Raw genomic sequence first — 25802 nt, forward strand, 5'->3', positions numbered from 1 at the left:
TTCCTCTGCCTTGCAAGGCTCCTGCAACTGACTCAGATCCCACCTTTCCATCCAACTCACGGGGAGCAGAGCCAGAGTATGAGAAATGCATATCAATAGAGGGATTAAAGAAACATCATTTCATTCACACAAACAACTCTGAGGGCTAATTACCCAGAGTCACCACTAGGATAAGGTCATCTGATCCCAAACACACACCACAGGCAGGGCAAGTAACAGACTATTAGGTATGCATCTGCAGTATTGAGTCCATTCTTCATTGTTTCTTTCTTCTTTTTAAAAAAGATTTATTTATTTGAAAGAAAAAATGACAGGGGGAAAGAGAGATCTTCCATCTGGTTCACTCCCCAAATGGCAGCAATGACCTGGCCTGGGTCAGGCCAAAGCCAGGAGCGCAGAATTCCATCCAGATCTCCCACATGGGAGGCAGGGCCCAAGAATTTGGGTCATCTGCTGCTGCTTCCTCAGGCGCATTAGCAGGGAGCTGGACTGAAAGCGGGGGAGACCGTGCACTGGCACTCTGATACAGCACACAGGCAGGCATCACAGATGGTGGCCTCACCCACTAAGCCCCAACATCGACCCCTGATTGTTCTTTGTTTTGCCGGGAGGGGGTGTGGGGGTTGGCAGTTAGTGGAGCAGGTGCAGGAGACCCTGTGCCTGTTTGCACAGAAGTGGGCAGAAGGCTTAGGACAAGGTGTTCTAAGCCATGTGTAAAATCCATCCCAGTCACAAGGAAGATGCTTTCCCAGCAGCTCCTTTTCATTTAAACACTGGCTCAGCAGTTAGCAGGTGCAGGACAGGAAAGAGAACTGAGTATCATTCAGCTCCTAGCCTAGAGAAGCTCCCCCAATTTAATGAAGGGGGACATACAGACAGGCACACAGTGATAGCCACATGCTATGGTCCTAACAGAGAAACCCTGACCTCAAGGCAGGAAGGGTTGCCACTTGCTGAAGAGGCTTCAGAACACTGTACACCGGTGGGAAGGGGGGCACTGACCCCTCCATCCACCTATGGCATTGGGAACTCGAGGGGCAGACACCCACAATGCAGGTCTGCTTGGGTACGCTGCAGATGTCAAGAGTCAGGGAGGAATTCTAAGAAGGGATGGACACTTCAGAACCCTTTTTCCAGAGCAGGTGTTCACCCTCGTGGTCAGGACCGCATTCCATACTGGAGTTGCCTGAGTATGAGTCCTGGTTCCAGCTCCAAGTGACTGGGTCCCTGCCCACTCCGTGGGACACCTAGATTGAATTTGGTTTTGGCCCAGCCCAGGACCACTGCAGGCATTTGGAGAGTACCACCAGATGAGAGCTTGCTCACTTGTTCTCTCTGCTGCTCTTCCCACCTCTCTCCCCAACCTTTCTTTCTCAAATGAACAAAAATTTAAAAAGAAAATAAAATATTCTTCAGAGGAGGGAGCTGCCACAGAAATGGGGTCCAAACCATGACCCAGGCTGGTGGCTACGTGAACAGTCAGAAGTAGGCGATTCACAGAGTGAATGCAAAGCATTCCAGTCCTAACGCTGGGGGACAGAAGGTATGGGGCAAACTTGGTCAAGTGCAGGGAGCAGCCACGAGCAGCTCCTGAGATCAATTCCCAGGAGGCAGCTGGAATATGCAGGTGCAGAGACAGTCCCAGAAGGCACACAGATCGTGATGTGAGGCTCAGGTCCTGGGCAGAGTTAGAGATTCAGGGTTCATCAACCCATAATGGAAACTCAAGTCCTGACGTGGCTGGTGATTTCATGATGCCTCTGTAGGTGAAGGGCAGGGAGGAGCAGTAACGATGAGTGCCAGGGTTCTGGTGAGGCCTCTGTGAGGATGGCTGTCTCTGTCCTGAGACCAGATGTGCTGTCGCAGGAGCAGACGAGTTCCCGAGAGCACAGGCTACAAAGCAGGCAGCACCCCTGCTCTTCTTGCCTCTGCCTGCTCATCTTTCAGCTTCTTCTGCCCTTTTACAACACAGCCTGAGGTCCTACCCGGCCACAGTGGCCCAATCTCAGACATGCAGCTTCCGGAACTGGGAGCAAAACCTATCTCTTTTCATTATGAATTACCAGGTCTCAGGTCTTCTGTCACAGCAACAATAAGCAGACTAAAGATAGCCTCCAAATTCTGGAAGGAGCAAAGGACCACAGAAAGTCAGGAGTGCTGGGAACAAAGGAAGAAGGGACTGTCAAGGAGGAAGGCAAGGAACCGCCAGTATCTGAAGTCACTGCCAAATGCAGGGGGTGCGGCTTCGTTAGAGCTGTCAGTGTGGAGAACAGCACTAGACTGGCCAAGTGGAGGTCGAAGCAGAGGTGGTCTGCTCTTGGGTCTTTTGGTCTGCAGAACAGACAGAGCAGGGTTTGAAAGACAGAGTGGGGGGAAGACCAGGCCTCAAGCTCCCTCAATTCCTCTGGCATCAAGAAACCTCCTGAAAGCCTCCAGCAGGAAATGAAGGCACCCAACAATCCCTAGCAAGGGATCATACAACTGATTCACTCCAACAGCCCCGCCAGGCAGCACCAGGGCTCTGCAGGTCTAAGTATTTATAACAGAATTTTGAAAGCAAATAAAAAGCTCATTCTGCAGGCAATATTTGTGAGACAAGTGTGCTCTATTGAAGATTAATGCTAAGTCTCATGAAAAAGGGATAAAGAATTCTGTCTTAGCTCTGGCTACAACATGAAAATACCACGGCAGAGGGCTAGGGGGGTGGGGGTGGTGACTAAACACAGTCCCGGAGGCTGGGCTCTCAGAGCAGGTACCCACATGGCCACTCCCCAGAGGGTTCTCTATCTGGCCGGAAGACAGCTGGCTTCCCACCACGCCCTCATACGGTACAGAAAGGGAAAGGGCAGGCTCTCTGGGCTTCCTGGACAGGCCCTCATCCCATGAGCTCAGCCACCCTAACTACCTCCCCAAAGCCTCAGCTCCAGGTACTGCCACACAGGGGCTCATGGATTTGGGGCAGGCCACAGAGCGGGTACACAATGCAGTCTCCAAAGAGTCTAGGGTCAATGACCACGAGGCACCAGAGGCTTCTCACTGTCTGTACACAGAACCTCTTCAAGCCTGAAACGTGATGACGTCACAAGCAGACCCAGGGGACAGTGTGTAGTACTTTCTGAGCTTTGATTGGGGGACACCCTGAAGCAGTCCATGGGCAGTGGAGAGGGGTATTCAACACAGCAGAGGAACTGACTCCAAACAAATCAGAAAACCAGGTAACCATCCCAACAGGCTTGATGACACACCATGTAGAGGGAGCCACAGCTTCAAATCTCAGGCCTGCTTCCACAGCCTTGTCCAAGACTCCTCAAGGAAGGACAGGCAAGGGGCTAGAAGAGAGGATGGCCATGAACCTGCCAGCCTGAGTCTGTTGGGTGCTATGCCTTCACTAGGGCTACCAGGGCCTGGACCCGAAATGCGGACCCTGTCTCCAGCTACTGCCAGGCCGAGAACACTACTGCAAAACTAAGTTCTCCAATTACACCAAGGAGACTAACTGTCAATAAATTTCTGAAGCAAGAGTGTGTGAATAGTAACCCAAAGCCATGGGAGCCAAGCAGGGAGAGATGAAGCACGGCTGGTGACTGAACACAACTCCACTGGAGACAGAGCGTGGGCGTGGACACTGCCCCAGGGCACTCCAGCTGCATGCAGAGGCAGACAGACACCTACAGCACCCACAGCTCCACCAACTGCTCAGTCTCTTTCTGGAGCTCAGTCAAACCTATGAGGATTATAGGGACCACACTTCCCATACAGGCAGGAGTTTGAGGGCTCAAGGCCACACTGAGATGGGTACTCTGGCTGTGCAGAGCTGAGCAAGTGTCCTGGGGTAGAAGCACCTTTGGGACAGCTCGAGATACCTCAGGACAGCCCTCGAGCCACAAAGAACCAGGGCTGGGACAGCAGAGTCCCAGGCTGTTTTGTCTCCTCTGATTTGACTTATTGATTCCATCCATCTAAATGTGCGTCCCACAGGCTGCCGTCAGCACGAACCGTGTGCCAGAAGCACTGCCCCAATGCAAAGCCCTCACTTCCCAAGGGCCTTGCCCACCTCTGTAACCCCCATGATGCCGAGAGCCCCTAAGGCTGCAACAGTCATGCAAGGATGGCCCCCCTGTGTCCTGCGACCCTCACTCCTGGCACTCTTGGCCTTGCTTCATCTGGCATGTTCTGTGCCCAGAGAGGTGCCAGCAGCGAGACCATGGTCTGCCCGCACGGCTCTCAACAAAGACTCTTAAGGCAAAAGCGAGGTCTGCTGGGAAAAGGCTGATGTCAGCTCCTTAGAGCAGAGCCCAGCTAGGATAAGGAGGCCTTTGTTTTCAGCTCAACTGTGAAAATGAGAAAATGCCTCCAGCCTGACAAACAAGAACCCACACAACACAGGTCAGGCCTCTGGCCTCGACTTAAAGGTACCACACTTCATTAGCACAACATGGCCCAGAGCACACGGTGCAGTCACCGTCGGCTTCAACCCGAGTGTCAGGGGCACAGCAACTCTCACAACACGGTTCTCAGATTGTAATTTCTTAAAGTAAGACCTGTATTAAGAACCCAGACTCCCTTCAGTATTTACTTCTGAAAGTAAATCTGATCATTCATATATACTGGGTGGGGGGAGGTGTGCAGGAATCATAAAAGAAAGGAGAAAAAATCCTAACTTAACAGTATGTTGGTTTCTAGACATGGTAACTATAATCAAGGCCATTGACTGTTTTCTTAAATCCCCAGCCCACTCCTGGAAATATTTGCAAGACTGTGGATGAAAGCACAAAGGAGAGACAACAGGAGGCTTCCGCCACTCAAGTGCTGACCAGGCCAGGGTGGGGTGGCAGAGTGAGTGCGCGTGCACAGCTGTGAAAGTGTCCAGGAGGCTGACTTTACACAAGAATTCAAACAGTTAGAAGAGCATTGTGTAGAGCACGGACATGGAGAAAATCCTATCCAAAACCTTAGTTCAGGCCTCTCAGGGCAAGTGCAGAACAAGGCTTCCTTCCGCAGTCCTTAAGGGCAAGGGTCAACGGGCTTTGAGGACCAAGTGCTCTGTTATTAAAAGGACCCTCGCCACCTCATCCCTGCCCCTGCTTCCGTGCACACTAAGAGTCTCTGGCTCTCCGCTCTGATGCATCAGGCTGCGATGCCAGCAGATCATCCACAACACAGGGTACCGAGGATCCAGAGCAGCCGGCTAACAGCAAAACTGCGGCATGCACTGGCCCCACTGCCACGCGGCCTACAACTGAAGCCTGGCTATGTTCTGTACCAGTCAGCTGAGCAAGTTACAGAATCTCAGAGTTACCATCTGCAAAAGAGGTTAACAATAGTATGCCCTTCTCAGGGCTGTAAGTTCCATTAGGCCACAGCCAGAAGCACAGACAGTGTTGGGTGCGGACGCTGGGGCCCCAGGTCCATCATCAACTCTCCGTGAGGGAAGGCCCACCCCTCCCTGAGCACCCTGTGGACACACACACACATGACATCAGGCAGCTCTATCACAAATACACCTGACTTCTTGCTCTGGCAGTCTCTGCTGCCAGGAGGCTCACAGCACTACAACAACCTCAACTTCCCCATCTCCTCTGGAGTCAGGTTTGTTTTTGTTTGTTTGTTTGTTTTTGGCAGGCAGAGTGGTCAGTTAGAGAGAGAGAGACAGAGAGAAAGGTCTTCCTTTTTGCTGTTGGTTCACCCTCCAATGGCCGCCACAGCCGGCGCGCTGCAGCTGGCGCACCGCGCTGATCTGAAGGCAGGAGCCAGGTGCTTCTCCTGGTCTCCCATGGGGTGCAGGGCCCAAGCACTTGGGCCATCCTCCACTGCCCTCCCAGGCCATAGCAGAGAGCTGGCCTGGAAGAGGGGCAACCGGGACAGAATCCGGCGCCCCAACTGGGACTAGAACCTGGCGTGCCAGCGCCGCAGGAGGAGGATTAGCCTAGTGAGCCGTGGTTCCGGCGCCTCTGGAGTCAGTTCTAATCTGACTTCTTTTCAGTTCTAAGTTGAAATGAGGAATTGTTTCTTTCACTTTCATGGAGTTTATGAAGCAAACAGTCTCTTGGGAATGCATATGTGTGTGTGTGTGTGTGTATGTATATGTATATACACACACACACACACCCTTCCAAACTAAAGGTATGAAAAGATCCACACTGGCACCGTGGCACAGGTTAATTCTCCGCCTGCGGCGCCAGCATCCCATATGGGCACCAGTTCTACTCCCAGCTGCTCCTCTTCCAATCCAGCTCTCTGTGGCCTAGGAATGCAGTAGAAGATGGTTCAAGTCCTTGGGACCCTGCACCTGCATGGGAGACCAGAAAGAAGCACCTGGCTTCTGGCTTCGGATCGGTGCAGCTCCAGCCGATGGGGTCACTTGGGGAGTAAACCAACGGAAGGAAGACCTTTCTCTCTGTCTCTCCCTCTGTCTGTAACTCCACCGCTCAAATAAATAAAATCTTAAAAAAAAGAAGAGCCACAAAAAGCCAGAGATGCCCCCAAACACAAGGCCCCACTTACATAATCTACTCCTTAAAAAAATAAAACCCAGAGGAAAAGCCCAGATTCCATCCTAGCCAGGAATCAATCTCTCTCACATATGTAAGACACTGATATATATAAATCTCTCTCACTCTCTCTATATAAACAGGTTTTTAACAAAGTTTCCATTAAATACCCAGCAACTGATTTCAAAGTCTTCCCCCTACCTTCTGTTTAACTCCAAGAATTACTGGTTTGTGTCTGTTTTCCCCACTTTTTCTCTTCATCCTTACGGAGACAAGCAACTAGGGCCTGGGGGAAAGGATAAATGATGGGGGTAGGGGAAAGAAGAAAGCAAAAGAGGACAAGAAAAAGGGAATAGCAAAGGAAGCAGATACCCCAAGGTGGAAAGTATGGAGGAAGCAGCAGAATTGCTACCCTGGGGGCCTGAGCTCCCACAGGAAAACCAAGGTCACAGAAGCAGAGACAGCACTGGGCCCATCAGGACAATGTCCACAATATGGAAGCCTCACCCACAAGAAGCCCCTCCTTCAGTCACCAGGCACTGTCAAATGCACAATGGCAAAGGCAGCCAGTGAGAGCACAGGCTGGTCAGTAACCATGGCTTTAACCCCTGCATGAGCTTTCTCAGGCCAACACAACATAAACTCTGATCACCAACAGAGGGCCTACTCCAGCCAGCATACAAGCTGAAAGAACAAGTCCTCTAGGTGGTAGATGTGACCCACTCAACTCAACACAAAAACAATCCAGCCCTATCATGAGCCACGCATGGGAGGCATCAAGTACATGACACTGATCTCTAAAGCTGCATGTGATTTGAGGGAAGAGACAACTGGCATGTAATCAAATCATCCTTGGTTTAGGGGTCACGCATGACAGGGTGAATCCCAGCTCCAATATTCTGGACATATTCTTTCAGAGCCTCAGTGTCTGCTTCTGCCAAACAGAGCTGACAAAGACAGGCAGGGGACAATCGACTCGTGTGAAAGGGTCACCTCACTGTGACGGGGCAGTGCCCAGCATAATCTATGAGACTCAACAGTTCAGCCATACAGCAAGTCCCAGAACCAGTATGAATTCTGCATACTATTACTGCATCAGTTGCCTTCACAAGTTCTTATTTTAAAACCTTATTTGTGGGGATGGAGCTATGGCGCAGCAGGCTAACACCCTGGCCTACAGTGCCGGCATCCCATATGGACGCCGGTTCAAATCCCAGCTGCTCCACTTCTGATCCATCTCTCTGCTATGGCCTAGGAAAGCAGTAGAGGATGGCCCAAGTCCTTGGGCCCCTGCACCAGTGTGGGACACCTGGAAGAAGCTCCTGGATCCTGGCTTCAGATCAGCACAGCTCCGGCTATTTCGGCCAACTAGGGAGTGAACCATCAGATGGAAGACCTCTCTCTTCTCTCTCTCGCTCTCGCTCTTTCTCTCTCCCTCTGCCTCTCCTCTCTCTGTGTAACTCTTTCAAATAAATAAATAAATATTTTTAAAAAAGTATTTGTTTGTCTATCTACCTATTTATTTGGAAGGCAGAGTGATACGGAGAGACAAAGAGCAATCTTCCATTTGCTACTTCACTCCCCAAATAACCCCAACAGCCAGCACTGAGCCAGGCCAAACCCAGGAGTTGGGAACTCTGGGTCTCCCACATGGGTGACAGGAACCCAAGTACTTGGGCCATTACCCACTTCCTCCTAAGCACTTTAGCAAAATTACTGTTATTGGAAGCACAGAGTAGTCTGGACTCAGTCCCAGCCACTTAGGAAGTAGACCAACACAAGAGATGTTATGTATATGATGTGTCTGTATGATACGGAACACAGGCATTCCAAGTGGTGGCTTAACCTGCTGCACCACAATGCCGATCCTAAGAGTTTTTATTCTACTGCAAATACGAGAGATATCACAAGATATTGGAAATTACCTAAATGTCCAAACACATAGGACTGCTGCACAAACTCTGGCTCATCCAAGCAATGGAGCCCTCCACAGCCGTAAACATAGAGGAGATGGGTGGAAAGATTTGCACAACATACTGTAGAATGAAATGAGTACACAGAGAAAGAGGGGGAAATGAGAAAGCATTTGTGTATTTGCTCAACTTACCAAAAAGAAACCCAAGAAGGATGCTCACCTACAGGGAGAGAGAGGAAAGGAGGAAAGAGACAGGGAGCAACCCTTCTCTGGGTATACTGCTCACTAGAGTTCTGACTTCCGCAAACAAATTAATGGTTTAGGTATTCAAAAATAAGCCAATCAACAAGGACAGAAAAAAAATCTCAAAGTGCACACAGAAATTAATGACCCAACCCCTATTTATTTATTTTTTAAAGATTTATTTACTTGAGAGGCAGAATTACAGAGAGGGGGGAGAGACAGAGACAGAGGTCTTCCATCTGCTGGTTCACTCCACAAATTGCCACAACTGGGCCAATCTGAAGCCAGGAGCCAGGAGCTTCCTGCAGATCTCCCACTTAGGCACAAGCGCCCAAGCACTTGAGCCATCTTCCACTATATTCCCAGGACATCCTCCGGGAGCTGGATAGGAAGTAGAGTAGCCAGGACTTGCACCAGCGCCAATATAGAATGCCAAAGCTACAGACAGAGGCTTAACCTACTACGCCACAGCGCCAGCCCCATGACCCAACTCCTAATACTGACAGAGGAAGGGAGTAACTTCTGAAGATGGTATTTTGTTATACCCCAGTACAGAAGAAAACACTGCCAACATACAACACATCTTGTAATTTTTTTAGTAGCCTTGTTTTGTCAAGTCATGGACATAACAATTCTGTGCCATAGGACTGAGCCATGGAAAAATGTGTTGACATTGTTGGGAACCAGGGTTCTTAACTAGGGGAGAAGAGAGACACAAATAAAAATTTGTGAGGCTGAAGAACTGCTGAATGTAGCTGGATTCATGTGGGAGTGCGGACAGCAACTCAGGACACATCCCAGGGCTGCTCAACAGAAATTTTGGGATGGTGGAGATATTCTCCATCCGTATGGTCCAACCGATACTAGCCAAAGGTGGCTACCCAGTTTAGAACAAGGCTACTGCAACTGAGCAATTTTCAATTTTGTTTAATTTTAGAATTAAGCTGCCACATGTGGTTAATGTGTATCCTATTAGACAACTCAAGTCTAGAAGTAAGGACAGCATAGTAATAGCAGGTTACCATGTAACATTCTGTAACACCACAAGAACAGCAGCAATAGCCTGCATACTCAGGCCCCAGCTCTCAAATACTGGCCCCACTAAAAGGAGCAAGCATCCCCAGGGAAAGTGGACAAACCCATGACTGAGCCAGGCCAGGTGGGTTACCAGATGAACTCAGAACACCCTGTCTGCTAAAAACAAGAAAGTGCTCAACAACAGCCATGGAAACAAGATAATGGAAGCACGGGTGGGAGTCTGGCTTAGCCAGGGTTGAATACCTGGCCCCTAACTCTAGCTTCCTGCCAGTGACCACACTGGAAGGCACAGTTAAAGCTCAAGTAGACAGGTTCTTGGCACCACGAGAGATCAGAACCAAGTTTCTGGCTCCTGGCTTTGGTTCCCTGCCCACTGTGGGCATTTGGGAAGTGGAACAGTGGATCACAGTGCTTGGGCCCTCTCTCTGCAATTCTCAAATAAGTAATTTTTTAAAAATAACTTAAGCAGGCCAGTGCCACAGCTCATTAGGCTAATCCTCCTGGTTGGGGCACTGAATTCTAAACCCAGTTGCTCCTCTACCAGTCCAGCTCTCTGCTGTGGCCCGGGAAGGCTGTGGAGGGTGGCCCAAGTGCTTGGGCCCTGCACCCGCATGGGAGACCAGGAAGAAGCACCTGGCTCCTGGCTTCGGATCGGCACAGTGCGCCGGCCATGGCACGCTGGCTGTAGCAGCCATTTGGGGGTGAACCAACAGAAGGAAGACGTTTCTCTCTCTCACTGTCTAACTCTGCTTGTCAAAAAACAAAACAAAAAAACAAAACAAAACAAAAAAACAAAAAACCTTAAGTATGTAACAAAGACACAGGAGCCAGCTGAAGGGACTTAGGGGACTTAAAGCAACGTGAGGGAAAAAGGGGGAAAAAAAAAAAAAAAAAAACAGGAGAAAAAGGAGACACCTTCTTTACCCATCATTCTTTACCAATCCTTAGAAAGAATTACTGACATTTCCTCAAGAAAAATCCCACTTCACACTAACCAATCCTTAATCCACTTTCCTCCCAATTAGCAAAGTAATTCTCATCCTCCGGACAGACATTAATGGTCCAAAGAAGCAAAAAAAACTTTCTCAGGACCACCTTATTAACAAGAAAGTTAACAACACATGACCCTGGTTGTAAGGGGCTAGAGCAAGAGGCCGGGACCTGAAATTTTCCAAGAAAACCTCTCTTCTCTCCTGCCCCACCCACATCAAATCGGCTGAAATAGTTTCTGTCCAAGCCACTCCAGCTGCATCTCTCTACTGGAAAACATTCCACACGATGGTTACACTGAAATGCAGCCTCAGCATACGTCCTCGGGGTCCCTGCAGCCACTGCGCAAGCTTGTTCAGTAACACTCCTTTCCCCAATTTATTGTGGCTTCTTCAGTGATAAAAATAAACATGTCTTCATTACACATCATTAACAAATCTAGGATGATAAGGCACAATATTAATTTTGTAATGTCCTTAAAAATACAAATACACTAGGCCATTTCTGCCCAAATAACAGAATCTTTAGAGAAATCTCCTCAGCCTTTGTCAATAAAAAGGAGGAAGACACAGCAGCCCAAAGAGGAAACATGTCATCAGGCTCAGCCAACAGCACTGCAGGGTTCCCTACAACCCGAGGATGACAGCTGCCCTGGAGCTCTCAGCACAACCACGAACATAGCTGGTGTTCCTAAAGCTTGCACCAGACCACACAGTCCTCCAGGGGTGGCCAGAGTGAACAACCTTTCCTCCTAGAGTTCAACACTGCCAAGTCCAATGTCATAGCTCCGCGGTGAACAGTGATGGTGAGGTCGCTGTACAGAGAGGGGTGACAATCCGTGACAACGCACCTTTTATTCCACAATGTTCTCTTTTTCCCTCTTTTTCCAAGTTCTTACCACACAGAAATGGGAGATGTTTAAGGTGAGTGATTACCCTAACTCCACCATTACACAATATATGCATGAATTAAAACATCACACTGTGTTGGGCATTGCCTAAAATCTCCATTACAACGTGGAGACTGGGGGATGTTCGAGGGGCATGTCTGTGGCTGCCTTGGTTAAGCTACGTAAGATCAGACCACCAGCAGGGATAGGTCTGCTTTAGTTCCGGACACGTGGACAGTGCGTGATCCCTATATTTTGCTTAAGGTGCGCCTGTGTGTGGTCCACCCATGCCTGCGTGACCTTTTCACTGATTGGCTCCCCTACTGCGCATGTCCTTCATAAGCTTTATAAGCCTGTACACTTCCTCAATAAAGCGGTTCCTGCTTCGACAGAACTCACGGGTGCTTGTGTGTTCATCACCCGTCGACCTTACCCTTCCCATTCATGCCTTGTTGGGGAGAGTCTGTACTGGCCCCTGCTGGTCAGGGGCCAGCCTCGGACTTGAGACCCCGACAACACTGTACCCCACAAATACATAGTACAATTATTATGTTTCAAAATCAAAACACTGAGGCTGGTGCCATGGCATAGTAAGTTAAGCCTCCACCTGCGGCACCGGCACCCCATATGGGTACCAGTTTGAGTCCCAACTGCTGCACTTCTGACCCAAGTGCTTGGGCCCCTGCACTCACGGAGGACCTTGAGGAAGCTCCTGGCTTCCTGGCTCTGGCCATTGCAGCCATTTGGGTAGTGAACCAGCAAATGGAAGATCTCTGTCTCTCTCTCTCTGCTGGTAACTCTATCTCTCAAATAAGTAAATAAATCATTAAAACAAAACAAAACTCAGAAAATCTTTTCAACAGTTAAGAGGATAAATTTTATGATATGGGTGTGTTACCATAATAGAAGAACTTTCTGGAAGGAAAAAACCCAAAACCCACTCTATTTTCCTACAACTTTGCATAATGACATCAGTTGTGAGCTGTACATGAAATGTAGCAATTCCTTTATTTATAGGGTCATCACACACCTATACCACAAGGTTATATTTGTAATTACTCAAGGAGTTACAAAATAACTTTCTAAAAGCTTGAGCATTCAAATGGTGTCTTAGGCAGAATACTAAATATTGACTGCTGGTCAGGCACTGCACTGAGCACTTTAAATAATCCTGTGGGTAAGATGCCATTACTGCTCCCTGCCCTGCCCCCGAAGGAGAGAGAGACCAGAGCACAGGCACTGACTGAAATGCACTCTCGTCAGTTCTCTTGTAGTTTCTCATTCTCTGCATCATCACTGCTGCACCTTACAGACAGAATTATCAACAACAACAGAACAGCAGCCAGCAGCGGAGCGCTGCACTGTGCCAAGCAGGCACTCTGTGCAGGATACCACCGAGGCTCTCAACAGTTCCACAGAGTAACCATCATCAGTGCTGTTCTGCAAACAGGGACACTGGACCCAGATCAAGTGTCTTGTGCAAGACCTCCCAGGGGTCAAGAGGCAGACTCAAGATTTAAACTAAAGCATGAGAGATCACAACACAGTCGCTAGGCCACCACTCTCAAGAAAAAAAGGAAAAAACAACAGGACCTATGTCTCTTATTTGGGTTTGGGGGAAGGAAGGGGAAGGGAATAAGAATAAGTAATCAAAGGAGGAACTTCAAACAGCTGAGCAGTGGGGACACAAATCCTGAGCGAGCCTCTCCCAGCCTGGGAGGGCGCATTGTCCCGCAGGCCCTGCTGCTGGATTCCTGAGGGCAGCAGATGCCAGGGCCCAGACTGCAGGCTCAGCCTCTGACTAACTGCAGTGATTTATTTGAGGATAAATTCCTCTGTCAATGTCACACAACAGTCCGAGTCCACTGGAACGCAGGGAATGCGGGTGCTGTGCGGAGGTGGCGGGTGCACTTGGTCTCCAGAGGAACCTCAGCTGTACCTTCCTGCCCCAAGCAGCAGCACCCCCACCCTGGGTGGCAGAATCCTGGCTGACTGCAAAACATGTGCACAGGCTGGATTTGGGCGGGGGGGGGGAGGCAAATAGGGAACACAACCTTTGAACCTGGATGCAGAAAGCTACTCCTTCCAAGAACCAGAGACCACACCATTTCTGCTAAGACCCATGTCTCTAATCACTGCCAACAATGCACAGCTGTGGGGGCCACACCACTCTCTCCAGTCCTGGACCCGCAGCAATGTGAATTCTGCTCCCCAGGGGAAGGGGGCATTAGAGAAACATGGTCATGTTAAACATCTTGAGTTTTAATTGGTCCATTTCGCAAATATGGAGACAGACCCAGTGAGTTTAGGCAACTTGTGTCAAAATGATGGAGAGCAGAGTCTGACGGCAGATCAAGGAGCAGCACCTAGTCTCCTGGCACCAAGACTGATTCTCCAGCCTGCGCTGGGGCTAACGCTAGCTATGAACATGCAAAGCTACTTTCCAAACCCTGAGGAGGTTCCCAAGTCCACACCATGGGCACACAAGGTGCGAACAGAGATGTCCTAGCGGGTACAAACCTAGGCTCTATCTAAGGAACTACACAGCGGTCTGTGAGGTGCTAGCTTTACTTTCTTCTCTGGCACATGGAGATGCTCCCCAACAACAGCAGTGTACACAGGTGAGAAAAGGCCTGGTTTTCAGACAGCCACCCTGACATGCTCTCAGCGAACGCTCACTCTCACAGGGAAAACACACAAAGGGCTGCAGAGGTACAGAGAAACAAACCAGTATCTTTCCACAAACCACCGAAACTGGAATGGGGACTTACAGATGGGGACTGAAGATGCGTGTCATCTTGGAGACATGGTCATTTTCACAGTCTCGGTCATCATCGCCAGGTTCCAGGCTGAACTTCCTCTTGCTGGGACTGATGGGGGGAGGACCGGTGCGGTGATTGCTGAGGGCAGAGGCCACAGGAAGGGTCTGCATTCTGGGCTCTCCCCTGAGAGCAGCTTCACCTATGCAGAGAGAGACGATGGAGTCACCAGACAGGAGAAGCACCCCCATCCCAGTCCCCTGGCTCAGCCCCTTGCAAAACTACTCCCAGTGGAAAGTTTCTGGCAATGCGTCGGGACGCCTGCCATCCTCCGAGCTCGGTCTGCACCCACGTTAGCTGCCAAGCATGAGACATTTTACATCAACACGGTTTTCTAGCACAATCGCTCTTTGGGGTAGAGTTTAACACGAAAAGCAGCAAACAGCAGAGGAGAACAAAGTATTAGCCATTAATGATCTCCAAAGTCCACTGAACACACTAATGGCCCCCTGCCTGGTGGATCCTCCACTAGGTACCTGGGAGAGAGAAGGACTGAGTGGAACTCACTCAGCCCCCAAGCCAAACCCACTTACTCCCCCCCCCACACACACACACACCTTTCTGCCACACTTTGGCCACACTACAGAATGCGGGAAAGTTATGAGCTAACAGTTCATATGCTTACTCCTGAAGCTAAGACAAATAGACACTTTTTATTGTTAAACATTGTATTCTTAGAGAACACTAAAAAACTGCAAATTCAAAGTACTCTGTATATTACGTGTAATCTTTCACAAGCCTAGCACTCAAGTGCAGGTCTCAGATCGTTTCTCAAAGTGACACATTCAGATGAGGATCTTCACTTTGCGCAGTTGATGGCCTAGGTTTCACAACTGCTGGAAAAGGCTTTATACACTGCCTCATTATGAATTTTTAAAAAGCACAGTGTATTAACAGTAATAAAGGCCACATCTTCTAAAAGTTATGGGAAATAAAAGGAATAATTATTTTAAGAGAAAACTTCAAACTTTCCAAAAGTCATCACGGAGGGGGGCACCTCGATTTTTCACAAATAATGACCCTTTTGTTGTGCAATTCATGTTGGTCTGAGGCTGCACCAATGTAGGAGCAGTGTTGGGGCCAAGTCAACTCAGTCTGAGGACCTGTGGGATGTAAAAAAAAGCAGCCTTTGTTTGCTCCCTCGCCTTTTCCTATCATCACAGATGTGTGGACAGGTTCCACAGTGGCTTCCCACAGACACTTCACAAGCAGCATTTTGTCAGGGAGAGGGGAAGGGAAGGGCCTTCTCAGTGTTTACCAGAAAAACAACAAACTTTGCCAATATGGTTAGCAAAACAGAAACCAGCAAATACACAGGGACCCACAATATACCTCCAGTCAGGATTTCTTTTAAGGATCCTGGCCCTGTAGCAAACTGGAACTTTCCATCTTAAGTAGGTACCTGAAGAACAGGCCTAGTGCTGGCATGAAGGCTTAGAAATGCAGCATGATTTTGGTAGGCCTCTACATTCTATTCAGTAACTTTTGGTTTTATTATGTGACAAGTAAAACACATACACACAAAAATAAAAAACTGAAAACGCAAACATGTAAATCTTGATTGTATGATAAATGAGGGAGCACCTTTCCAAAAATCCCTCTCCTTCCATCTCGGCCTCCTCCCCCAGAGAGGAAAGGATGCCCCAGGGTGAGGCTACAGCAGCCCTGGCCCGTAGTACTTTTCCAGGCGCCCTGATGACACCCCAGGAGCTCACACCCGCTGCCTGGCTTTCTCAACACCTCTGGCAGGAGGGATGCACCAGCCCCGTGGGGACCCCTGAGATTTGGTCAGAATTTCATCAGATGGCAGCTGCACAGAAGCTCAAGTTACTACAGAAAACAACCTCCCCAGCAACAAACTGAAGCCTCTGGGGGACAAGGACTGTGGCCAGAAACTCCAGCATATGGTGTTGCACAGAAGTATGCATGCAGGTAAGGAACGACACCCCCACCTCACTCCCCATTCCCACTCTCATCAGAACCGTGTGGTTGCCCTTGAAGTTCAAATGGATGCACCACTGCTTTTTAAGACTCTAGCACACATGTCTAAAAGGCAAAGAAATCAGAGATCTGCAAACACTGGAGGTTTCTGAGCCAGAAAGGATGGCAGGTGGTCCCTGGAGTGCGGGTACATGAACCTCGCAGCAGAGCAGCATCTTGGAATGGGGGCCCAAGGAGGCTCATCTGTATTGTCCACCCATCTGACAGATGAGAAAACTGTGCCCCCAAACACAGAGTGACCCCCTAGGCTAACAGGAGTTCAGAACCTCTGTGCCGTGCCCATCAGATGAACACCATGCAGCCGGCATGTGGCTTAGAACAGAGTAACAGGGCAAAGGGCAACCAGGTGTAATCTCAGGAGTGGCTGCTGGTGGTTATGTAGCAAAGAAAGCTAAAGTTGTTGAAGCAGAACTGAGAACGTTTGGTCTGAGGGTCAAGACCTGGCTTTCTTTCTTTCTTTCTTTCTTTCTTTCTTTCTTTCTTTCTTTCTTTTTTTTTTTTTAACAGGCAGAGTGGACAGAGAGAGAGAGGAGAGAGAGAGAAAGGTCTTCCTTTTTGCCGTTGGTTCACCCTCCAATGGCCGTTGCGGCCGGCGCATCTCGCTGATCTGAAGCCAGGAGCCAGGTGCTTCTCCTGGTCTCCCATGCAGGCGCAGGGCCCAAGGACTTGGGCCATCCTCCACTGCCTTCCCAGGCCATAGCAGAGAGCTGGCCTGGAAGAGGGGCAACCGGGACAGAATCTGGTGCCCCAACAGGGACTAGAACCCAGTGTGCTGGCGCCGCAAGGCGGAGGATCAGCCTGTTAAGCCACGGCGCCGGCCAAGACCTGGCTTTCTAATCTGATTCTCTTTCCTTAAGACAGGTAGACAGCAGCATGCAATTCTCCTCCGGGCTGCCCACAACGAGGAGACTGGCTGAGGCCTGACATTCTTTCCAGTCCTTAGAAACTGTTATAAGTCAAGTGACCAACCAACATTACTGAACTAAGACAGTGATATTTCAAGTATGAACTTTGGATGTTGTATGTTTAAACAAACAAAAAACCATGTGAACCCATGGTCAAATAAATTTGGATACCAAGAGATCCAAGGACTTCATAGGACTCCATGCCTTTTTGCTGTCTAATGCACATGTCTGTCCCCACAAGAGAAGCCCAGGAAAGCAGCTTTCAGGGAACACCTCCCCATCACCCTACACATTCCATCTGGTCTAGCTCCCCTCGTCGCTCCCAGCTCGTCAACCCATCCTGACCCCCACCGTGGCGGCTCACGGTCACCTAGAAGATCCTGCCCAGTTTGTTCCTGCACTCAAAACCAGCAGCTAGGAGACACCTGCGTGCCATGCTGGGCTGCCTGGTTTGAATTCTCACCACACCACACTGTGGTTCCAGCTCCCTGCTAATGTACCTGGAGAAGGCAGCAGATGCTGGCCCGAGAACTTGGGTTCCTGCCACCCATGTGGGAGACCCTGAGTTCCTGGCTCCTGCCTCAGCCTTGGTTGTTGGCAGGCATTTGGGGAGTGAGCCAAAAGATGGAAGCTATCTCTGTCTCTCCCTCCATGATTATACCTTTCAAATAAACAAGTCTCTAAAAATCAACCAAACAGGTGGCCCCAGCTACCTTTTCGATCTTCTTTCTTTTTTTTTTTTTTTAAAGATGTATTTATTTATTTGAAAGTCAGAGTTACACAGAGAGAGCAGAGGCAGAGAGAGAGAGAGAGATGTCTTCCATCTGATGGTCACTCCCCAGATGGCCGCAATGGCCAGAGCTGCACCAATCCAAAGCCAGGAGCCAGGAGCTTCTCCTGGGTCTCCCACGTGGGTGCAGGGGCCCAAGGACTTGGGCCATCCTCCACTGCTATCCCAAGCCACAACAGAGAGCTGGATCGGAAGTGGAGCGGCCGGGTCTCGAACCAGCGCCAATATGGGATACCAGCACTTCAGGCCAGGGCATTAACTCGCTGTGCCACGTCACCAGCCCTTCGATCTTCTTTCCTACTAGCCATCTTTCTGAGTCCTGAAAATCTCAGCACTAAATGTTAAACTAGACTGGATGCCACAGGGCTCACCCTGCAAAGGCCAATTAAAACTCCACTTTCTTCAGGCTGTCTTTCTTGACTCCTGGGCCTAAAAGTCACCTTCCCTTCCTATGAACATGGACACAAGTTCATCACTATGCTCCCTTCCTACTCGTTTTACGTATCCTGAAACAGCAAGAGTCTTCAGTGACACAGGAGCACGCAGAGCTCCATACCTCCTACACAGGAGCTGCTCAGGAGACCAACAGAGGAATAAACAAGGGAGGGCAGGTTACAGCACACCACAGAAAAAGGTGTTTTCACAGATTTACTCAGGAACACACTTATGTCAGAACTCTTAAGACTCAACAATTAGATAACCCAACTGAAAACTAGGAAAGGGGGGCCCGGCGCCGTGGCTCACTTGGTTAATCCTCCACCTGCGGCACCAGCATCCCCTATGGGCGCCAAGTTCTAGTCCCGGTTGCCCTTCATCCATTCCAGCTCTCTGCTGTGGCCTGGGAAGGCAGTGGAGGATGGCCCAAGTGCTGCTTGGGCTCCTGCACCTGCATGGGAGACGGGGAAGAAGCACCTGGCTCCTGGCTTCAGATCGGCACAGCACTGGCCGTAGTGGCCGTTTGGGGAGTGAACCAGTGGAAGGAAGACCTTTGTCTCTGTCTCTCTCTCTGTCTGTATCTCTACCTGTCAAATTAAAAAAAGAAAGAAAAGAAAGAAAGAAAAAGAAAACTAGGAAAGCTCCTGAGTACATGGTAAGAGGCGCAAAGCCACCAGCCAGCACAAACCAGCACTATAGTGAGGTGCCACATCCTAAACACTGGATGGAGAAAACCCAAAGACAGAAATAACAAGCATCGGTTAGGACACAACAGTGGGAGCCCTCCTTGCCCTCCTCCACCGCTGTGGGGCTGAAGACCTGAGCAGACTGCGAGCAGCAGTCTGTTAAACACAGTTGCCATGCGACCCACCAACTCCACTCCCAGGTCCCTCTCCAAGACACAGGAACATGTGTCCACAGATAGGCACACATAGCAGTACCACCCAACAATCCAGGGCCAATATGACAACTGCAGCCTGTCCAGGTATTAGCCCTGAAAGAAAGAGCTGATTTATGCTACAATGTGGAAGAACCTTGGAAATAGGTCACCAAGTGAAAGGAGCCAGACACAAAAGGCCACATACTGCCCAGTTCTGTTCCTCCAAAATGTCTGGAACAGAGCCACTGAGTAGGTCAGGCTGCAAGCGGATGCTGGAGAAGTGGTTCTGTGAGTACCTGTGACGAACTAGGAGAAGTGGTTCTGTGAGTACCTGTGAGGAATCTGTGACCTGGAACTTCTCACTCCCGACACAAGACCGCGTCTCTACGCCAATGACACAGATGTCAAGACTGTCAGACCCTCTTCTCTCTCAAGTTTTTCCACACTTAACTGTTAGACAAATGCCACCAGTTACATCTCTCTACAATATTAAATATGAGTGACCTTTAAATATTATTTGTTAAAGTTAAAAGATTGTATCTGAGAAACCTTTAGGGTTACAGGGAACTCAGGTTCACAGGAGTCCTACAAATTCACAGCCCCAATTCTAACCACAGTGCGTGCCCACATCAGTGGAAGGCCATGCCAAGTCATGTCTAAAACATCAACAGTAGGAATTCCATAAACCCTGAATCCAGAAAACACATCCCCACTAGCAATTTCCCTTAGGGGTGGAGGAGACTGTTTTCCTATTGTCCTGTCATGTATTCTAAATTTCACGGAGGCCTGGCAAGTGAAAAAGGAGAAAAGATGATCTCTGCCTCTCTCTGAAACACAAACAGAAGGGAAACGCGAGCTGAGTCACCCAGCACTTCAAGTTTCCCAAGTAGGCCTAACAACAATTTTCAATTTGAAATGGGTTTCTGTTTTTTTAAAACTCACAATTTTAAGTTCAATTTTTACCACATACACATTTGGCCTTCTTGTTTTATTTTATTTATTTATTTATTTATTTTTTTACAGGCAGAGTATACAGTGAGAGAGAGAGAAAGAGAGAGACAGAGGAAGGTCTTCCTTTTGCCGTTGGTTCACCCTCCAATGGCTGCCGCGGTAGGTGCACTGCGGCCGGCGCACCGCGCCGATCCGATGGCAGGAGCCAGGTGCTTCTCCTGGTCTCCCATGGGGTGCAGGGCCCAAGCACTTGGGCCATCCTCCACTGCACTCCCTGGCCACAGCAGAGAGCTGGCCTGGAAGAGGGGCAACCGGGACAGGATCGGTGCCCCGACTGGGACTAGAACCCGGTGTGCTGGCGCCACAAGGCGGAGGATTAGCCTAGTGAGCCGCAGCGCCGGCCCACATTTGGCCTTCTTAAGGAAGTGATCTGACCTGGGTGTATGTGACTGATGAAAAATACTTAATATATACCAAGATTATTCCGGTGCTGTTTTCAGCCATGGTGCCTGTTCAACAAACTGAAAATACTCTTTAAAATATTTTATCCAAATGAAGATAAGCAAAGATTTTGGCCCAATATTTCACAAGAATCAACATATATTTATTTTATTTTTTTAAAAAAGTTCAGTGTTGGCATTTGGCCTAGTGGATGAGAGGCTGTTTGGAATATCCAGACCCTTAAGAGGAGAAGGTTTGACTCCTAGTTCTGCTCTCGATTCTAGCTTCCTGCTAATGTGCACCCTGGGAGACAGGGCTGACGGCTCAAGTAGCCAGGTCTCTGCCATCTGCATGGGAGAGCTGCATTGACTTTCCAGCTCTAACTTTGCCCTAGCCCAGCTCTAGCCATTGTGGGCATCTGGGGAGTGAGCCAGCAGATGGGAGTGCTTTCAGGGGTGTATGCTCTTCATCAGTTTCTCTAACAAACTGTTAAAAATTTCAAAAGAAAAACGAAAAAAGGATCACTTAGCTCTCTGAAGTGACATACCACTAGGCAATTCTACTTTCTTTTTTTTTTTTTTTTTTTTTTGACAGGCAGAGTGGATAGTGAGAGAGAGAGAGACAGAGAGAAAGGTCTTCCTTTTTGCCATTGGTTCACCCTCCAATGGCCGCTGCGGCCAGCACAAATCGCTGATCCAAAGCCAGGAGCCAGATGCTTCTCCTGGTCTCCCATGTGGGTGCAGGGCCCAAGGACTTGGGCCATCCTCTACTGCCTTCCCAGGCCATAGCAGAGAGCTGGCCTGGAAGAGGGGCAACCGGGACTAGAACTTGGTGTGCCGGCGCCGCAAAGGGAGGATTAGCCTGTTAAGCCACGGCGCCGGCCGGCAATTCTACTTTCAAAGTCAAGAGAGAAGGCAGAAGGCTCATAGCTCCAAGGGGAGGCCACAAAGATCCCCACTGCTTCCTACATTTTAATACTGAAGAGGTTGAAGATTTTTAATCACTTGGTCTATTTTAATGGGCAGGATGATTTCTTCCTTAGCAGAACACAAACTCGAGATAACTGAAGAGCACCTTGGAAGTGAAATGGCTCAGTCAGATCCCCTACACAGCCTGCCTGGGCTCTGCTGACTGAGAAACACTTAACCGAACTCCTACAGATCACATTTTACATGGAAGGAGAAAAAGAAAACAGACTCAACGAAGTCTCTGTAGCTAATAAAATTGGTCAAGATTAGTTAATCACTACCTCCTTGTGACTGGAGGAAGTTTCACTAGAAACCGAAGCACTCCTGATTCCCAGTGTCCGTGTCCCAGCTGCACTCATTTCTGACAAGGGGAGAATGATGTGGGTAAACTCCACCCCACCAAATGCAGATGAGAAGTTTACAGGGTGAACTCCCAATGCTGAGACCTTCTATACACAGATGAGGCAGTGACTGGGTTCCGGGGACAAATGGGTTCGCTCAGGTCAAAGGGAGCCAGTGCCAGCACCAGACATGTGGAGAACACACAGAGCACGGGGAAGCGTGAAAGGTCTTTATGAAGACGCAGAAGGGAAAAGCCGTGCTCCAGCTCTGAAGGCAGATCTTCCGCATCTTGGCAGACAGAGCCTCATTCCACAACTGACACCTCTGCCGTAGCCAAGAGTCTCTGTGGCACCCCTCCCACTCTCTTTTTATTATATGTGAAAATCTCATTCAAAGATCATAGCCTTGTCCACCAGGCAAGTGTCTGGGCTACCCTACCTGCAGCCCATCTGACCCTGTTCCAGTTCCACCCTGACATATCCCTGCTGATGATAAAGAAGTACATATGCACATCTCACAGCCATGACCATGCCAATGCCAGGCAGGGTCTGTGCAGGGCAGAGGCCCTGGCAGCCGTGCTTCTCCATTTTCTGTCAGATAATAAATACATCTTTGTTCTGGGGACAGCAGCTGGGAGAAGACCCTGTGCAGTCAGCCTGTTTCACACAGCTGAGCTTGTGGCAAGCCCATTCTGTTGGTTTTTTTCCGGTGTGTGGAGGGCTGTGAGGCAACGTGATGAACGGGGCCAGTCCAGCACACAGAAGATGTGACGCACTGTCTGTCCTGCCCACACGCTGTGACCCAGCCCTTTCCCCACCAGCAGGGCCTGAACTCACATTAGGAGACGTCCTCGGGGCAGCTCTGCAGGATCCAAAGCCCTGCCTGGGATGCCTGGAGCAGGGCCAAGTCTTTCCTTTAGAGCAAAGTGAGACAGTCACAGGCCGCTAAGGCTAAGGACATGATGGAGGGTGACATTCATGACACATAGTAAAGCCTGGGGCATCAACTCAGACACCTTTTCAACTAGATCATCAAGGAATCCAAATAATCACACACTGGGAGCCTTCCTGTATCTTTTGTTAGTGTTATTTTGAAGCATTTAAAAATAATTCTGATTTTCCTGCTGTTTCCTCAGGACAGTCCATGTTGTAGCTGGGTAAACTGGTGAACCGTTCCCAGTCACCATGCTGGCAAACACAACGCAACCTGGGAAGTGGACTCCCAGGTTTCATGTTCTTCACCAGCTGAGGAAAAGAAATGGGAGGAACACAGCTGAGGCAGAGGAAGGAGGAGAGGAGGGGAAGGGAAGGAGAGAGTGGAAAGGCAGAGAGAGGGAGGCAAGGCAGCGTAGAGAGCTCAGCCACACCCCACAGACTGCCTATTCTGAAGTCCTAACCCCCAGAGCCTCAGAGCATGGCTCAAGTTGGAGACACGGTCTTTGAAGAGGTCATCAGGGTGGGCCATGATCCCATATGACTGCATTCTCCCAAGAAGGGGAGATCAGAACAGAAACACAGAGGGAGACACCATCAGGATGCAGCCATTCACAAGCCAAGGGGAGGCCTCGGAGGCAGCAACCCTGCTGCAGCTGGGTCTGGACTGGCAGTCCCCAGATGAAGGGGAATCGCACAGCTGCTGCCTCAGCCAGTCTTGGGTATTCTGCACGGCAGCCCCAGGCACCAAGCACAGAGGGAAGGAGAAAGGGAGAGCGGGCAGGGCTACAACCCAGGTCAGACTCGGACATGGCTCTTAGCTTTGGAAGTAAAGTAGCTACTGTCTGCTCCACCCATCTGACCCAAGGTGACCTCCACCCATCCAAGACGATACCCACTGAGGCACGAATGCCAAACCCAACTGCAATTACCTGAGGCCAGGAGCAAACTAACGGTGGCCACCGAAAGACACTGGACTCCATGACTGGGTACCAGCAGAAATACACAGAGCAGTCCCTCATCTGAGGAGGAGGGCTCCCAGGCCCTCAGCGGAGGCCTGAAATCACAGACAGGACCAAACCCCACACAGGCAACGTTTTTCCCTACATATACATACACACTTGTATGTATATGTATACAATACACACTTGTATGTATATGTATACATACAAACCTGTAACACCTTTCCTACTTTAAGCACTTATCAGGCACTGTAGCAGTAACTTTTGTAGATTCAGGTATGACAGCAAAACGAGCACGGATTTTCTTTTCCTTCACAATTTCACCAACAGATTGGCTCTTGTAGTAGACCTTAGCGACCTCTGCGATCTTCTCTTTGTGTATTAGGAACTGTCACCTTTTTTCTGAAAGGAAGCACTGTACAGCTAATCTGAGGCACAAGTAAACGGCCAGCAATACCACTCTTGCACTTTGGGGCCACTGTGAAATAAAGGTCATGGGAACACAAGCACCATGTCGGCACCACAGGTGATGCATTGATCTAGACACTGCAGGGAGATGACCAGGCTGGTAGCACACATGGTGTGGAGACACTGGACCAAGGGATGCTCACACCCCAGGAGGGAAAGAGCCAGGCAGCCTGATAGTTCACCACTCTATTCAGAACAATGCACCACTAACAACTTGTCAGTTGTTTATTTCTGGAAATCCCTTTTAGTATTTTCAGGCCAAAGTCGACTGCCGGTGACTGAATCCATGGAGGTCGACACCACAGGGCAGGGAGGATGACTACAGAGGCAAGCTGTGCCTCACCCAGACACACAAGGAAAGAAGAGGGTTCCCCCCCGCAAAGTACCGGTTAGGGGAGGGACCCTTGATGGTGGGCTGCGACCTGACCTGGGTTCTCACTGCTGTAACTAAACAGATGAATGAATTTTACCTCCCAAAAATTCTTTAGCTTCCCATACCTGAGGGAGATGTACTAGGGCCCTGTCCTCAAACCAGGTAATTACTCTGGACAGTAGTTCTCCAGACAGCATCAATGCTGCTAAGTCAAGGCTGAGTAACACCCCAAGTCACTTCTGGTTTTAAGTTTCTAGGCAATTCCATAAGGGCCAAGGACTTAAGCACGCGCGCGCGCACACACACACACACACACAAAGAAATAAGCAGTCTCTAACTTTCCATATCCACGGTGAACACACACTAAAGTGTTTTTAACAAACTGAAAAGGTTAATACGATTATCAAAAGACACTAAAAGATATTTTAACAACTGTTACTACCACATTCATGCATGGCCATTCATGTAACCTGCAAGTTCTACACCATTTGTCTTTGAAGCAACAAAAAAGTTCCAGCCACCTCACTCACCCCACCAACATTACAACCGAACCAGGGATGTACCAGTGTCACCTGACTGGAAATATCACAAGGCTTTACTGTGCACATCACTTCAGTATGAAGAAAATTTAGATGACAACAGTAACAAAAACAAACCCAAGACCATTTAGGTTTCAGGTTGGATTTTCACTTACAACTGGGATTTACAACGATGCAACACCTGTCTGCTTCCTTGGTCTCCTTATGGGAGACCTAATAACCACCCCACCTTTATTCTTGGTCCTCTACTCCTGGGCCTGTAGCTGGACACAACTCCAGGGGGTTCCACGTGACTTAGGTGCAATTTGGATCTCACTGAGAGCACAAGCCCAGCTCCCACTGTGCCAGTGAGGGCACACGGACTCAGTGTCCACCTGAACATGGGACAAGGGGTATAGCGAGTCACATCCTCACACAGCCCACACATGAC

The 25802-nt window shown here is 49.4% G+C and overlaps 1 protein-coding gene across 3 annotated transcripts in view; it reads right to left on the bottom strand.

Annotated features, from left to right (window-relative positions):
• VGLL4 (vestigial like family member 4) overlaps positions 1-25802 on the bottom strand; it is a 171507-nt gene that overhangs the window by 26821 nt on the left and 118884 nt on the right. For all 3 annotated transcript variants that reach the window (XM_062200459.1, XM_062200460.1, XM_062200458.1), the window contains one exon: positions 14338-14527. In XM_062200459.1, coding sequence (XP_062056443.1) covers positions 14338-14527 — 190 coding nt within the window. The remainder of the gene's footprint in view (positions 1-14337; positions 14528-25802) is intronic.

The sequence above is a fragment of the Lepus europaeus genome, chromosome 9 (genome assembly GCF_033115175.1).
Source record: "Lepus europaeus isolate LE1 chromosome 9, mLepTim1.pri, whole genome shotgun sequence".
In the NCBI taxonomy this organism is placed as follows: Eukaryota; Metazoa; Chordata; class Mammalia; order Lagomorpha; family Leporidae; genus Lepus; species Lepus europaeus.